Raw genomic sequence first — 17,958 nt, 5'->3', positions numbered from 1 at the left:
AGTTATTGTGTAGTATTTTTGTTGTATTTCTGTAAAAGTATTTTTGAGAGGACACACAAAGTGACAATGGGGACAATGTTGGCACCAAAAAAATTAACCACTCTTGGGGTCCCCCTAGTGATTGCGGGGCCCTAAGCAGCCGCTTAGCTCACTTATGCCTGGGGTCGGCTCTAGTCATTGATAAAAACGTAGTGAAAATGTTCTTATTTTCCCTGGCTTTTTACTTTTTTCTCCTTTTTTCTTCATTTGTTCTTTATTCCCCCTTTTTCTTTTTTTCTTCTTTTGTTTCATTTTTCTGAACTTTTTATTTTTTCTTGCTTTTTCCTATTTTTTTTCTCCTTTCCCTCCTTTTTTTCTTGTATTATATTTTTTCCTTTTGTTTCTTATTGCCGAGCTTTTTTACTTATTTTTCTTTCCTTTTCTACCTTTTTTATTTCATTTTTTCCTTATTTTGTTACTTTTTTCATTTTTTTTCTTTTTCGTTTTTGATTCCAACCTTTTTTTAGATACTTTTGTTGTATAACTTTACATAATAATTGATAATAAATTGATGAAAGCAACGGAAAAAAACTGAAGAGCCGTTTGGAGCCCAAAGAACTGGCTCTTTTTATTGAGCTTAGCCAAAAGTGCCACTTCTCTAAAAAGGGAATTAAATTTCCATCACTACGACTGGCAGAACTTAATCTGAGTGGGAGCAGCCCTGTCCTCCAGTTCGGACACTTTCCCTCCTTCTCTTGTTCCACTGAAAACATGTGGGCTGGAGACAGGAATCTCCACTTACGTATATCCATTGTTTCAATAAAAAGCTAGCAAACACTTTCACAGATACAGTTGTTATTCCAAAATACCTGCTATTTGCACGGCTAAATTGATGTAGTCACGTAGGTAAGTAAGGTCACATTACATGGGGACTGAGCTGACTGTGTGCTGTAGGACGCAGGAAGGTTCGCGCTAGTGTCTGCCGACATATACAATATAAAGGAATGGGGTTATTCTATTGAGATAGCATACGCCCTCCCCAGACTGCCCTCGTTACTACATCCAGCTTTCTTTGGGTGGGCTGAGCGTGTCCATTGGTGGGCGCTGCCCATCCGTGACCCCATGGTAACACCCCTGGAACTTGTCCTCTCCGCCAAAGCCAAAACTATGCCCTTGTTTTAAGCCACTATGCTCCTCTGCATGGTGAGTAATTGAATTTAGTGTGGTTCCTCCTCCAAGTGTGTGGAGGCAAAAAGCGAGCTCCGAGACAGGAACGTGTCATTTTGCTGCCAACACGCGCTCCAATCACGATCCTCCTGCAACTCTCTTTTTCGAACTCCGTCGCCATTGCGCGCAATTCTCCTTAGAGATGCTTGCTTGGAATGCATTCCTGTCAATTTATACGTTTTCTAGCGTTTTTTCGACAGTTTTTGAAATTGTGTGAGTAGGGTCAGTGGGTGCTGAAGCTCGTCTATTTCTTCGCATATCGCTTCGGTGAGTATGTCGCGTGATTGCCTCTGTTAGAATGGAAAACTTTGGCTTGTGGTTCTGGTATCAATCTGTTTTAAGAGGTATATTGACCACTATCATATTGCATCCTTTCTGTCTGCGATACATTGTGTTCTTATTAGCAAAGTAAAGCAGCCGAGTCCCGCCATGGCCGGGCATTACTGTATGCCGGCGGGCGGAGACATAACTGCGTGCGATTCCTGTACAAAGATGTGGGAGCTGAATCCGAAAAAATGTCAAGGCTGGATTTTTCGAGGAAGTTTGTTCAAAAGTGTCTGAATTGGACATTCTTTTTAGGAGTGTACAAATGGCAGACAGTGCAACTATTTTCCTTAATAAAGGACAGGATAAGCCCGAATATAATGAAAACACGCTAGCTAAAATATGAAAGGAGTAAAACAAAAACAAAAATGTAGACAACGCATCGATGGAAATACTCCACTGCCTTGAAATGGTTCAGTCCATTTGATCACTAGCACCGCTCTTGACCCCCTCTCCCCGCTTGGCTAGTGTCACTTGCAGCATAGCGACAGAGTCTGTGGAGGCTCCAGTGTATTATGGTGAGAATATGTTATTATGAAAGTCCATGGAAGAGTGCCATTGTTCAACTTAAAAAAAACTACATTCAATTGATGAAAACAGCCTTTTGAATGGACAGTTTGTAGTATTTAGTGCCTCCTAGTGGTACAAAAAAGTTTTATTCGGGTAAAAGCAAACATTGAACACAAAGCAAAGTTCATGTATTTTTACCATCATACCAATGTTCATTTTTATTTATTCATTTATGAAATCAAGAAATTTGTATTCCTTTTACATAGTGGAGTCCTTACATAGTAGTCACCGCCATGTTTTACTGGCGTCTTGTCAACGAAAGCCAGTGTCACAGGGCACAGCGTAGCAACATCAAACACTTGTGCCATCCAGTGGTCAAATATAACACGTTGGGGCTTTAAAACAAAAGACCCTTGAGCTACATATCTTTATTAAAATGTTACTATAATTGAATTTTACACGGTACATCACATAAAGGCTAAATGGGGGGAAACAATGTTTTTAACCAGCCAGACAATCTAAGTAGTTATTCATTTTTTTAAAAATTTTACATGAACCAAAGCAAAATTAAAAATCCTATCAAACCCTTTGGAAGTCGATTAAACACAAATACTACTACAAAAAAATACAACAGAACCTCACCTAGAGGGAGTTGCCATAATTATCCTCCATCTTGCCGCTGCGGGTACCTGAAAACATAAAAACTTGCACACAAAAAAAAATTGAAGAAAAAATGCGTGGTTTGGTAACTTTGAGTGTCTGTACTTTGTTTTCCTCCTTGTGCTTTTGGCACTCATTTTGTGTTGCTCGACACAATACAGCGACAGCAAATTGTCGGATAATACAGAATGCCCCTTTAATGGCACTTGAGTAAATGGGTCAAATTGTTCAACACATCTCTAAATTTGGGGGATTGAACCACCCTAATAGAAAATCATATTTGATAGGCACATTTAGTGGTCAAGTAATACACACTGTCCCTTTAAATTTATCTCAAAAGTATTTACACTGCATAATTTTTCTTATGTGTGCATATTTTCGCTTTTTTACCACATTTAAAGGGACAGAGTGATATTTAGTGCTTCCTAGTGGTACAAAATACTTTCATTCTGTAAAAAAATAAAATAAAAAACATTGATTTGCCTATTAGACAAAAATACATAAACTATCATACCAAATTTTGATTTTTATCCCCCCCAAAATAAATAATAGGTGGAGAAATTTGTATTTATTTTGCATAGTAGAATCCCACCTAGTAGTTGCAGCCATGTTTGTCTGGCATCTTGCTGCTACGCTGTGCTCATTTGGAACTGTTTTTCATTCGTATTAGAGCAGGGGGTCTCCAGAGGTCTCTAGGGTGCTCCTTACGGACAGTTGAGGTGCCCGTGGAGCTGTTCTGAAAATAGCTTATGAGTGGTGGGTCTTTTTTTAATGGCAGACTGAGTCTATTCAACTCTATTTTTAATGACCTGGTAATAATACAACATAGTCAATTCCAAGTTATGAGAATAAGCAAAAAATGTGCTGTTATTTATTTAGCTATCTATCTGGCAACCTTTTTAGCTTATCGGCTACCAACCCTCTACATCTTAAGCTATTTAGCAAGCTCTCTAGTTCGCTTTTTACATTTTATGCATGCTATCTCGCCAACATTTGATCGTTTTGCTAGTTATCAAGCCAAGTTTCGGCTTTTTGTCTAGCTAGCTATCTAGGTATTTTTTTAGCTTTCTATCCAGCTCTTTAGTTGAGTTTTTACTCATTTTTGTTTTTTTTCCTACTTTACCTTTCTAGCAAACAAAGGAGCTACATTTTGAGCTATTCAGCCTGCCAACTAGGTAAGTTGCGACTTTAGAAAATCATATTTAACTGGGTACGCTTTGTGGTAGTTACGAACAAAAATATTGCTCAACGTTTGCAAAAGAAGATCCCTGCTATAGACAATACAGTGCCATCTAGTGGTCAAATATTACACACTGAGGGCTTTAATATTTTATCATCTTTTTCTACACTAAATGTTTTATACAGCCCTTTTAAATGGAAATGAATTGCCTGAAAAATGCTTGAGAAATACATTTGATTTGATTTGATGGGTTAGGGGACCCAGAGTGTACCACTGGACGTGACGGGGCGTTATAAACGTCAGGCAACATTCTAAGAGAAATAAATGACAATTTCCTTCCTGTGCCGTCAAGGATCGAGCAATGTTTTCCAGGGCCACCGCCAACTTTGTGCGTCAGGTGGACCCTGAAGGAAGCCTGATCCCCGTTTCGAGGATGAACGACTCTTCTAAACTGCTTCCGACGACTCTGGTCGTCAAACGCAAGCGGTTTTGGGTCTGGCAAAAACCCAAATACCAGCCCACCGATTTTAAATTCAATGATTTGTTGCTGGGAGATAATAGGCTTGCACCAGGTATGTCCAGTCCCTCGCAAAAGTATTGGACACCCCAAGGACTTTTGCCGTATTTCAGGCTTCAAACTTGTAGATTAAAAACTCCAAGAATCAACAACATGTGAGACACAATCCTTTTTTATTGTGCTAACAAATAAAAAATTGAAAATTAAGCGTCTTAAAAATATTGTCCCCCTTTGTACAAGTTCCTTTTCCTGCAATCATAGCCTCAAGTCTTAATGGATATGTCTCTAGACGTTTTGCACATCTTGAAACAGAAATATTTGCCCATTCCTTTTTGCAAAACCTTTTAAGTTCTTTAAGGATGGATGTGATCATTTGTGCATAGCATTTTACAGATCTTAGCACAGATGCTTTATAGAATCGAGGTATGGACCATTCTAACCCCTTTATCTTGTTAGTTTTAAACAATTACATTGTAGATCTTGCCTTGTGTTTAGGGTCGTTGCTTTGTTGGAAGGTGAACCTGTGCCCCATTCTCAGGTCTCTTACATACTTCAACTGATTTTATGCCAGAATCACCCTGTATTTGCCTCCATCCATCTTCCCATCAACTCTAATGAACCTTTCAGCCCCTGATGAAGAAATCAAATCCGAAGCATGATGCTGCCACCACCACGTTTGCCAGTGGGGTAGGTGTTTTCAGAGTGACATGCAGTGTTACGCTAAGCGTAACACTTTGTATTCCGACTATAAAGTTCCATTTTGGTCTCATCTGACCGGCGGAGCACCTTGTTCCAAATGTTATGAGTGCCCACCATGTGGTTTCATGCAAATGCCAAATGGGCCTTTCTATATAATTCTTTCAGAAAGTGCTTTCTTCTTGCCACTCTTCCATAAAAGGCAGATTCATGCAGAGTACAATTTATAGTTGTCTTATGCTCAGATTGTCCCACCTCAGCTGTGTATGACTGCAGGTCATCTAGTGTGATCATGACCTATTTGTTGCTTCTCTGATTCGTTTTCTCCTTGTTTGGGCCAAAAGTTCAGAGGGACGGCCAGATCTTAGTAGGTTTTCAGTGGTTTAAAGCTCTCTCCATTTGGATATAATTGCTTGCACTGTGCTCCAGGAGATGTGTGAATATTGTAAAATCTTCTTGTATCCCATTTCTGCTTGGAAATTCTCCACAACCTTATCCCAGACCAGACTGGTGTGATCTTTGGTTTTCCTAATAATTGTGTCTTCTTTCACAGACCGAGCACGTGCAGTGAAACTGAGACTTAATGGCACACTCTGTTTAGGTCGACATTGGCTCATGTAGAAGGGGAACCTCTGGAGTCGGATAAGCTGAGACGACATGGTTCCAATACTTTTTAGTCATTGTAAAGATACTATGATCTGTTGAAATAATTTGGTTCCACTTCACGATTGTGTTTTTATGGTGTTGAATCTCAGAATATAGTTTCACTTTTTTTAACTCTTAAGTTCAAAGCCTAAAATGTGACAATATGATAAAAGGTTCTCAGGGGCCAATACTTTGGCTAGGCATTGTAAATCATTCCTCCTTTTGGCTTTAAAACTTCCTAACTGTTGATTTCAGCTGTGTCCAAGAAAGACTTTGTGGCATACACGGGGATTTTTGGAGACAAACTGAGCGGCAAGCTAGATGCAGAAATTGGTTCTGTGAACATGAAACTGGAGGCTTTGGGATCGTCCAAACTGCAAACGGATTTCGGCAAACTGAAGAAAGAGGAAGTGGATGTCGCCAGGTTGTTACAAGACTCCGACAATAGGTACTAAATCATTTAGATCAGTCACCAAACACCAACCAACACCTTTTTTCAAAGCGTATTGTGGAGTTCATATAATCGCATTTTGTTAGATTCTTTAAAGGAGATGTGTCAAACTCAGTTTTGCTCTGGGGCCCGATCCAGACCATCTGTACTCAGGCTGGTCAGATTAGTGAGAGAATGTTTACTCCAAATTTTGAGTTTTGTTTTTCAGTTATTTGCTGTATCATTCAGCATTATTAATGTACTAATCCATCCATTATCCACACCGCTTATCCTCACTAGGGGTTGCTGGACCCCATCCCAGCCATCTTTGAGGAGCGGGCAGGAGACACCTTCAACTGTTTGCCAGCCAGTCGCAGTACTAATTTACCCAACATATTATAATCAAGGATGACAACACATTTATTAAAAAATAATAGGGAACATTTTTTTATTTTACCTCTTGAATGTTTCAACTGGTTTATTTTAATTGTTGAGTGAATTCAGTTATACACCCGAACCAACTCGCCGCACTTCACAAACTCAACACTGCCCTCTAGCGGCTGGAGATAGCATTAGGTTCACACGTTTGTTTGCTTTTAAATCGTAACTTTTGAGAGAAATGACCTGGAGACTTGCTTCTTTCAATGACACTCTGGAATTTATGGCAGGCCGAATTCAATCATCCAATGTATGTTTGACATCACTGTTTCAAAGGGACAAAGTGTAACAAGGAAACGAGAAAAAATACAAGTACAAAACTGTGATCGTGCATATTTTAAATGACTTATAAGCTGATAAATTTGCATTTACTTTACCTAAGATTAGGCTTACAGAGAAGGAGCTAACATAATTTCTGCTACAGGTACCTAAAAAAAATAAAAACTACAATTTTGCGTAAAGCTAGCCAAATATGCTGCAATTTGGTCACTTTGAATCTTTGAAGTTTGCATTCGTCTTTTAGCACTCGTTTTCAATTGCACGTCACAATACATTAACATCTAGTGGTCAAATAATAACCACTGTCACTTTGAATTCTCACTATATTTTCAAATATTCTGGTAAACTGATATATTATTGTATTTGCTGACAATAACAGTGTTTAGCAGCCTGCACATTTTATTTTCAAATTAGTGATTTAATTATCCAGATATGTTTGCAATCCAAAGTTAATAATTTGATAGTGTTGGGTGGACGACATGCAGCTTGTATTTATATTGTGTTAAAATAACACATTTGTTTGTAAAAAAATTTTGCATATACTGTAGTTTTTAAAAAATATTTTACTTAACTAAATAAACTTTATAAGCTCATGTTGAGTGACTGAGAGTGAGAAAATAATTTAGACCACTGAAGTAGTTTTGCACCACACAATATAGCGAAATCTAGTGGTCAAAGATTACACATCGTCCCTTTAATTATAGTGCAGCCCACGCAAATTATGGATTTATTCGTTACTGATTGATTTGTTTATTATCATATTGATTCTTAATGTTCTTTTATTGTTAGATCTTATTTTGTGTAAAAACTTTAAGCTATATATGACAATGTTAGAGAGAGAAAGAGGGAATAAGAGAGAGCGCAGATAATAATAATAATAATAATAATAATAATTTCCTTTGTATTGTCATTCTTTGTAACAATGTACACAGAACGAAATGTCGATACACCTGACCCGTTGTAGCGAGCCGATGCAGCCGCAGCCAACAGAGGGCGCCGCCATTTTTACCAATGTTATAAGTCTTAGGTATGACTCGGCCGAGGCGCGAACCAGCGACCTCCCAGTCTCAAAGCGGGCGCCCTACCATCTAGGCTACTGAGCTGGTAAAAGAGAGGGAGAGCAAAAGAGAGAAAAATGAGAAAAAGAAAGAGTGAGCGCAGGTAAGAAAGAGGGGGAAACAGAGTAAGAGAAAGAGGTAACAGGTTAGAGAGAAAAGGAGAGAGAGAAAGAAAGAGCACTTTGAAAGGAGACAGCTTTTATCGTTCACTTCAAAGAGCCGGCATTTAAAGCCTTTTCGTCCGCAAGCGACCCATTACTACTATGGCGGCCCCCAAGTAAAGTGAGTTTGAGGCCCCCTGGTTTTGAGTCAAGAGCTCAAGCTGCTGGGCCATATTTTGGAATTTCGCAACCTCCGCACGGCCTCTTAAATTCAGCTTAATGTTTATCTCTTTTTTTGCACCAGGCTGGTGGACATGGAGCACATTCTGGTGAATCAACTGGAGAAACGATGGGAGGTCCTGGCGGTTGTCAAGGAGAGGATCCTCACCACGACCGACTGCACCGTCACCCTGACTAAAAGGGATCAGTGTGCTGTTCATGCCGCCCTGGGACTCTTGTGCCAGCTTGGGGCCAACATGAAAGTGAGCCATACCAATCCAGTGAACCATCATTTATCGAGATGGAGGGGGTGTTATATGACATAAAGAATCCCTGATAGGCAAAATCCTTGAAGTAGAAACCTTTATTTTTTTACAATCACAGTAATAGCTCGCTGTATAACGGTTTACTTTTCGATACTTGGCGGCTTTTCATCTTGCGTTGTGTTCAGCTGCACACAGCACACAGCAAATGCTATCACGGGTGGTAGGTAAGAGAGGGTGCTGTGTGTTGGGTAGTGGTGACTGTGCAAGGCTGGTTTGTGCTGTCAGTCAAACATCCTGGATGGCGCACAAGTCAATGTGTCCACCCAAAAGAAATTGAGAAGCAAGGCTGCAGCTAGTATTTTAGCTTCGTGGATTATTATCGTGTACGGGAAGAGACTGAGGCTGCATCTGGGGAAGAAAGCAATAGCGAGGCTGCAGGTCTGGCCTACTGCTACCATTAGGCTTTGAAACAAATATCTTAGGCCACCCATGCTGAGCCTGTATCTCACCAATGCCAGATCCATTATCCATGAAACAAATGACCTGGAGCTACAACTTGCGGGTATCTAATACATTTTTCACAATTGTATCATCGCGGGGACATGGATCAATCTGAGAATATCTGATGCTAGCCAGCTGCTCTGTCTATTGCTTTCGTACAATTACACCCTTCAATTTTATTGTATGACAACAACAAAATATTTGTTCATTCATTCAACTGCCATTCTGTGTTCTGTGATTTTATTTGTAGATATATAGTTGTTTTTTGTCACAGTCACATGTATTATAAGGTACTGATATTAAATAAATACATGTTTTTATTTTGTGGATTTTAGACTATCACAAGACTTTGCTGGAATGCAACCCCCACTAAAAACAGGGTATTACTGTTTTTATTGTTGTTTTTTTACTATTAAATACTCTATTATACTTCTCATCTCATTAGCTGTACCGCTTATCCTTATTAGGGGCTGGAGCCCATCCCAGCCATCTCCGGGCAGTGGGCAGGGGACACCCTGAACTGGTTGCCAGCCAATCGCAGGGCACACAGGGACAGACAACTCACTCGCTCAGTCACACCTAGGGACAATTTGGACCGGCCAATTCACCTGAAATGCATGTCTTTGGAATGTGGGAGGAAACCGGAGTGCCCGGAGGAAACCCATGCAAGCATAGGGAGAACATACAAACTCCGCACAGAAGGGCCGGTAGCTGGATTTGAACCCACGCAGGAGGTTCCCACGACCTCAGAACTGTGCCGCACACGCGCTAACCACTGCGGCGACGTGCTGCCCTCTATTGTACTTGGAAACCAAAAATTGTATCCTTTTTAGAGGCCTGACTATTCGTTTGAATAAATAAAAGTACTCTATAATAAAACAATCTGTGCTTGTGCTTAATAAATATTAAAAATCCGTTTGGAGTCATGAACTTATACTATGTTGTTATCCATCTAAAAGCAGCAGAATGACAAACATATCTGACAGCGTGGGACAACGAGGGAAGACTGGTTGAATGTGGCAGCAGGGCTTGTTGTTTAGGAAGGTAATAACAATGGGGATCAGGCTTTTCCTGTGGCGGACCCTCCTGATTTTCTTTGACCTGTATCTGTGCCCTGATGATAGCAGAATGAAGTATTGGTGTATTGACTGAGTGATATCCTTGACTATTGTGGACCTTTTATTTAAGTCTGAGGTGTGTGTGTGTGTGTGTGTGTGTGTGTGTGTGCGCGTGTGTGTTTAGGGCATCACTTTTCAATTACTCTCTATCAAATAAGCCCCACCCCCCTCCAACCCTTGGAAGAGAAAAACCTCTTGCGCCCCCAGTCAAAAAACTCAAGCATCTTATTAGTGTGATTTTGGCGTTACGTCATTGACTGACAGCTAAATATATTTGGCTACATGCTGTTCGCTGCCAACATTTTAAAACATGGCAAGCACACCAGTATTTACTTGTCTAATACAGTAGTCACAGTGAATCTGACTGCTACACTCATTTACTTTGATAAACTTCCTCGTCTTAGCTTTCGTAAGACTTTCCTTTTCCTCTCTCTCCGGTTGTCTTCTCAATCCTGTTAAATATTTTTTCATCGGATCAGTGGAGGGTTTGCGGCACTTCGTGTCTACACTTCATACTCATTCTCTCGGCTATGCATGTGCAAAGCGCGGATGCTTTACCATCGAGCGCACACTCTTCCAATGGGAGCGCTGCTGCCCACTAATGTAGTGAAGGTGCAATCCCACTTTATTCTATTACTATTTGAGAATTACTGGGTAGGCCAATGATTTTAGCTGCTGGGTATGTTATACGTGTGAGTTTTGTCCAGTTAGTAACAGAGGGCATGGTCAAACTAATGAGGAAGCAGTACAGGAAGATGGCTTGCACATTTTGGGTACAGTAGTAACAGGAGGTGAGGTGCAACATATAGTCCTTTGTGTTTATGGACGACTCTTTTATTTTTTATGGCAGTGGTCAAAAATGAGTTTTTGTTGTTTTTAGGTCTGCATCAAGGAGAGCAATGACTTTGAGAAGGACATGAATACTTCTTTGGAAATCCCATCCGATGTCGTCATCGCGTACAGCGTCCTGGAACTAAAAATAAAGAAAGACGGACAATTCAGTGAGTGTGTGATTTCTGTGGAAATTCAGAAATTTAAATTTGCTTCTAGAAAAAATCTGATCCTTTATATGGAAAATAATTGTCTGCATTAAAGCTGACCCCTTGTTTTTATAACAAGTTTGCAAACATGCATACGGCTTATACTGCATTAGTTATTCATTTATTTGTAAGGACTCAGGAGGAGGAAAAGTGATTTATGATAACAAAACAAAGCCTGTCTTAATTACTTTTATCTTTTAATTGCAGGCATACTTCTCCAGCCTGGCAAAATTGGGGGCTTTGAGGCCGACACGGTGAAGTCCTGGTCATCTGAAGAGGACTTGAACGTGGTGGACGGAAGGAGCTTCAATGAAACTATTGAAGAAAATCCTCAACAAAATGGTTTGTGTCAGACCTATCCGACTTGGATGCTGTTTTCGTTTTAGAGGGGAAGTGAAACTTAGGATTACAAGAGAAAAAAGTTTCCTCTCTTATTCCCCTTAGTGACAACTCATGAATGAATAATTCAGGAACTGGTATCAAAAGGAATGTGATAGTAACCTAAAATAGATATTCAAACAGATTTTAGGAGTCTGTGCTCAAATTTACCAGTCTTGATTTCAGGAATCTATCCAAATGTTTCACAACAGCAGGCCCCTAGGATACAAGATGAATCCGTTCTAAGGTGGGGATCGCAAAGTGGATTTGCTTTATGGCGAGGGATATAAAACTATAATACTTCGCTAATGCCATCCAATCCCTCAGCGCTGTAGATTAAAACATTAAAATACCCAATTGGCATATTGTAAGAAATACTCATGTGTGATAAGCGTGCATATGATTAAATAAAATCATAAATAAATATACATGTGGAGGAAATATGACATTTTATTTACCTTTGGTGACTTGAGCTGGTTGAGAGGAGTAGCAGGTGAATGCGGGGGCAGGGTTGGGTAGGGTTTCTTTACTTGATTACTTTCAATTACTTTTGGATTACTCCAATACCATATATGCTAATAAAAGACAAAAGAAACTAAATATGAATAAAATTATGACTCACAACACGTGGTAAGCTTTCTCTCCTGGCTTTGATCTCCGGCAAAACTAACATAAAATGCTACAGAAACAAAATGAAAATAAATCCAAACAGCTTGCCAACATCATTTTTGCCGTTCCATGTATTCCGTTATTCCTCAAGCCTGCACAAAATTTAGTAATTTTATTCATATTTAGTTTCTTTTATCTTTTATTAGCATATTTGGTAGTGGAGTAATCCCAAAGTAATTGAAAGTAATCAAGTTAAGGTAACCCTACCCAACCCTGGGCGGGGGAATAGGGTTAGGAAGAAAGCGATGGCATTTTGAAAAACGATGGCAGTCCAACAGCTGTCCAGCAGGCCCAGAAGCGCAGACGAGGGTTCTGTACCCTGGCACAACATGGTAGGCATGACAAGATAGGCAAAGGACTAGCATTGAGCTCAGGAAACAGAGTAGTGAAGAGGTAGATGTGTTATTGGGGGGTAATCAGGAGTGGGAGTGGAAAATAGAGCCAGGAAATACGTGACCAAATAAAGTAAGGGCAAGCGACCCGAGTGCAGGATTCAGGGACAAGGGTCTACTGCATATCTTTGGGAGGTTGGTCGCTAAGTAACTCAACATTAAGTGGCCTGTTGCATACAGTATAAGATCAGGCAGCAGCCTGAGTTCTATCATTTTTTTCTCAGGCGATCTTTTGGACGATCTTTCTCCCCTCGCTGAGCTTTCCCGGTCGTTTAGACGTACCTTGTTTATCAAAATGAAACATATTCTGAAGGACAGGATGACCCTGTCGCATCTGCAGTTCAAGGTAAGCTGACCCTAACCCTGAGAATAAACCCAGATTTTAGAATCGACTCGGCTCTCTTTCAGCTGGAGGAATTTTGCTGCGACACAGAGACGCAAGACTTTGTGGACGGTGCTGCCACTTACCAGAATGCTGCACATCTGTTGGTTAGTGCCTTAGAAGGTGAGAGGAAGATGGATATCACAAATAGTTTTCCTCTCAGGGTTTTAAAACAGTCATTTGAGAGCTTTTGTTTTGTTATTTTCTTAGCATTGCCTGATGAAACGTTACACCTCTTAAGTGAAAGTCATCCAGATTTCTTATACCACTTCAGCGAACTGGTAAGCTTTTCTTTTATCGCATTCAATGGTGTTGAAGGCTATACAAATCCAGTCATGTTTTTATGTACAGCCCTTTATCACAAAGAGTCCCGAAGGGCTGCACAAACTACCATTAAACCATACCGTGATCTGAACCCCACATGAGGTAAAAATAACCCTTAAAAACGGTTTGACACGGTAGCAGCTCTCACGAGACTGTGCAAAGGAGAAAAAACAATATTTAGTCCAATCATTTTTTCCTAATTTATTGTGTTTTTTATTTTTCTACTGAAACTCAATTATTTTACACCTTGGCCTTCAGTTCCAGTCTGAATTAGTGATGTGTTGTTCACAAATGAACCACCTCTACGAGCTGGCTCTTGGAAGTTACATTTATTTGTGGGGACTCTGTCACAACCGAAACAAGCGGTGGACCCAAATGCGAAACGTTTCACACAATGCTTTATTAAGGGATCGGAGAAGTCGGGGACAGGGGAAAAGACAGTGATCTGGTGCTCGCTGGACAGGTGGAACAGGATTTCCATGATGGCAGATGGCGAGGCGGACAGGCGGGGCCGAAGAACGAAGTGTGATCATGGATCGGAACAAGTCAGGAAGCCGGTACAGGAGAGCGAAGCGTGGTCGAGCATCGATGCAGGAAAACAGGGGACGGAATCAGGCAGGTTACGGGTAGCAGGGACAGGAGAACGGAATGTGGATCGGGAATCGATACAGGAAACCGGACGGAATCGGGCAAGATACGGGTAGCCGGGACAGGAGATTGGAGCGTGGATCGGGGATTGATACAGGAAACATGGGACGGAATCTGGCAGGATACGGGTAGCCAGGACAGGGGAACGTAGCGGGGATCGGTACAGGAACAGGTCAGGATCAAAATGGGATCCACAGTCAAAAGTGGTTGCCTGGCATGCGCTGAGGTTCGCTGACAGACTGACAAGGAGTGAACGATAATGACGTGCTTAAAAAGGAGAAGGGCTAATTAGGGAACGAGTGGCAGCTGGGTCTGAAAGAGTGAGCGCAGGTGAGGGCAATTGACAAATCGTGAGACTCCGGTGAAGGAGAGATTATTTCGTACGGAAAACGCGCAACACTTAAATCCTGTCTTCTGTAACAAAATCAAGATTAGGCGAGGCTTTAGGAACAGCAACAAAGAAGAACAGTGAAAGGTGGATAGCTAAAAAAAAGCCTGCTAAAGTGAAGCTTGACCTGACCCGAATGTAAAGATTGACATTTTTGGTCTGACCTGGCTCGAAATTTGGATTGGGTGAAGTTGGGCTTGGGATCATGCTTATGACCTTACCGCTAGTCTGAATGTGGCGGACAAAACCTTTTCCCGCTTGCGAAGGGCTTTCTCGCTTCGGAGTTGCCCAACCTTTCGCTACTAAATCACCACAACAGTATATTTCCTTGTGCAGCTTGTTCTCTTCAAGTTTAACGGCTGTTGGTACGATCACAGTTTGTTTAACCGCTGACCTTTCCTCTCCAACTTGAAATCTGATTGGCTAAAACCGAGGTCGGCAACCCCCGTCTTTTCCAATGCTGTAAAAGTGTGGAATAAATTTTTCATTTCAACTCCGGGTGTTACTACGTGACTTTGAGACATCCTCTCTCCCGTATTTCCTGTTTGAGCTGAGCGGCGAGGAAGTTCCGCCCCTTTTAAAGGAGCAGTGTCACAATTTAACATCGCACTCCTATTTTCAACACAGATGTCTCATTAAATAGGTAAGAGCCCACTGCTTTCAAAAGCACTTTTTAGTAACAAAGTAGCCGTTTTTTTGCAAGGGATTCCTGATTTTTGACATTTGGAGTATTATCTATGCTTTGTTGCTCAGGCCTGAGGATGGCTGCTTTTAGTGTCAAAATAGAGAGAGAAAAGATAAGGCTGCTGCATCATTCTGTACTGTCACAAAGCGGAGCGGGAAACAGGAAAAAAGGACCCATTCGCGTGGACGTACTCACAATTTATTAGGGGAAGGATGAAGAGGGTGCGCACACTCGATCCGGGGATCAATGGTCGCGGAGTGGATTAGAAATCCAAACAAAAGACAAGTTGTCAAAAACAAACAAACAGATCAGACCAAAAACAAAACAGGATCAAATACGGGCAGATTCACTGAACTAGGCATTTAACAGGTTTTAACAGAAGTCTCACGGAGTTTAACCAGGTCTAACAAACGTTCCAGCAACGCACAGTACAAAGGAGCGCGCATAAGTACTCCAAGAGCAATCAGTCCAATGCGTCTCAGCCGGTGTCAAGGGGCGGGGCCAGCTGGGCGCCATGACAACCGCGCAGGGCATGACATGTACAGTATGCGCTGAATTTAGTGTAGTCATTTTGACAGTATGCTATTATAGCTCATATAGATTACAAGGCTTATGTAAAGCTTTTAATTATTTTGCAGCTTCCGTTTGTTTTTTTTTCGTCCAAAATGGCTCGTTCAACATTTGGGGTTGCCTACCCCTGGGCTAAACCAATAATGACGTTTTGTTAAACTGCCTTCAGGATTCTTTGGTCAATTACTGAGCCTAGCAACAACTTATGGATGAAATATGTAAATGCCTAAATATGACACAACCAGAGAGTCAATGAAAGGAAACAGACAGAAATTTTGTAATCATTCAATAAGCATTGATGGACAAACTATAAATAACATCAGATGATTCAGATATTTTCAGCCCAGCAGAGAAGGCTTTACAGGCCCTGACGGCCCTCTGCTGGTGTTAAATCATTCACTCCCATTGATGGCTATAGCTGCAACGGTACCAGGATGGATATCCCTATTCATTGTCTTCCTATTTTCTAGTTGACCCTGATGAAGGCAAATCGTGGAGTTCTGCCCCTCAATCATTTTCCAGCTCGGCTGCAGGAAAAAGAAGATTTGCAACACGTCAAGAACCTTCTCGACTCCATCGACTTGACTCTTAATGTCGACAGCAAGCAGCTGAGCCTCAAAACGGGAGAAGAAAGTCAAATGCACCTCTTGGTCCTCCACCTCAGCACGCATGGATTGTCTCTACTGTGAAGTGAACAGAAACAAGATTTCTTTTCCTGTATTGTTTGAAAGGGCAGTGTGAATTATTTAGCAACTCTTTACTTTATTCATTTAAAAATCCGTGTTGATTTCCAAAATTAGCGAAAATGCATAAACTATCATTGTAATGTGCATTTTTAAATACTCATAGGTCAAGAAATTTGCTTTTATTTCACACTGCATGATCCTCAACTAGAGGGGGAAGACATAACAAAGAACAAAAATCACACTGAAAGCTGGGCAAAACAAATAGAAAAGAAATGGCTCTTTCTGGTCACTTTGAGTCGCCATAATTTTTATTCTTCTTTGTACTTTTTAGCACTTTTTTGGGTTGTACGTCACAATACGGCGGCATCCAATGGTCAAATAATGCACGCTGTCTCTTAAAATTCTCACTATATCTTTCAATATTCTGGTAAACCGATGTATTCTTGTATACCGATACATATACTGTATTTAAAAAAAAAAATATATATATATATATATATATATATATATATATATATATATATATATTACTTACTAAAGTGAGTTCATATGCTAGTTTTGAGTGATTGAGAGAATAGACCACAGAAGTACTTTTAAGTGGAAAAATATATTTTTAGTTCTTTATCATTTCTGTTCTGAAGCAGAAAATATCTTGTCAGCTAAAATGATCTGATTGTTAGTTTCTTGAGTTCTAACTTTATTAAAGCTGCTTTTGACTTGAGGTATTCAAAAAAATGTAACTAATAATTCCGGCAATGTTGAATGTCTGCACTTGTATAAACTGTATCATGTTATCTCAGATATGTCTTGAATTGTCAGTTATTTATACTTTGTTAAATTACCATGACTTCATTTATGTCAGGAACCAGAACGGGATCAGGACCCAAATGCGTTACGTTTTCACTCAAGCCTTTTGTTTTACGGGAAATGGGGAGTCATGAGTGTTAGGCAGCGGTCTGGCGTGGAAAGACAGGAGGCCAGGGACCAACGAGATCAATTCCAATTGCCCGAGTTGATATTGGACAGATGGGGTGGATACCGGACAGGACGGGACAGACAGGATAGATAATGTATCAGGATATCGAAAATAAACAGGACAAGCTAGACGGGAACGAAAACTGGAGAAAATAATAAACGGGAGAAAAATAGACGAAAACAAAACTGGAAACCGAAATTAAACAGGACAAAATAAACGGGAACAATACCGGACCAAGTCGAAACCAACGTTTTGCGGGGCAGATGTTCGTTGACGGGCTGACGAAAGGAGATTGACAGGACTGGGTTTAAATAGCAGGGAAGCCAATCTGTCAACGAGCCGCAGCTGGTGCCACATAGGCAGGGCGGGGCCAATTGGGCGCCATGGCAACCGTGACAATTTATGAACGTTTTTATGCACTTGGATTTCTTGTTTGGTTAACTACTTTATATATTACTTTACCGTGGAAAAAAAAAAAAAAGTTATTATTAAGTATAACCATTGTGTAGTGTTCATTTCACGAATGATTGCTATTTGTTTTCTGGATAGATCTTAATAAGTACAGCCTGTTGGGGCTGGAATTTACCAAAAACATGTTCACAGGGAGATTAGGGTTTGAACACGTCGCTCCAAATTCAAATTTGGGTGATTAAACATCCTAACTCCATTTAG

General features: G+C 40.6%; 1 protein-coding gene across 1 annotated transcript; it reads left to right on the top strand.

Annotated features, from left to right (window-relative positions):
• The first annotated feature begins 1,134 nt into the window (after positions 1–1,134).
• On the top strand, positions 1,135–17,109 carry LOC148371404 (gasdermin-E-like). The gene is made up of 11 exons (XM_088329467.1): positions 1,135–1,473; positions 3,832–3,875; positions 4,233–4,452; positions 5,994–6,186; positions 8,349–8,526; positions 11,029–11,149; positions 11,396–11,530; positions 12,852–12,973; positions 13,036–13,132; positions 13,220–13,290; positions 16,095–17,109. Exons 3-11 carry the CDS (start codon positions 4,242–4,244, stop codon positions 16,311–16,313), a joined length of 1,347 nt encoding a protein of 448 aa, XP_088185593.1. The 5' UTR covers positions 1,135–1,473; positions 3,832–3,875; positions 4,233–4,241; the 3' UTR covers positions 16,314–17,109.
• The last annotated feature ends 849 nt before the right edge of the window (positions 17,110–17,958 follow it).

This window comes from Urocampus carinirostris, chromosome 2 (assembly GCF_059441175.1).
Source record: "Urocampus carinirostris isolate Australia breed hairy pipefish chromosome 2, RoL_Ucar_1.0, whole genome shotgun sequence".
Classification (NCBI taxonomy): Eukaryota; Metazoa; Chordata; class Actinopteri; order Syngnathiformes; family Syngnathidae; genus Urocampus; species Urocampus carinirostris.
This window is presented reverse-complemented; position numbering and strand designations above follow the sequence as displayed.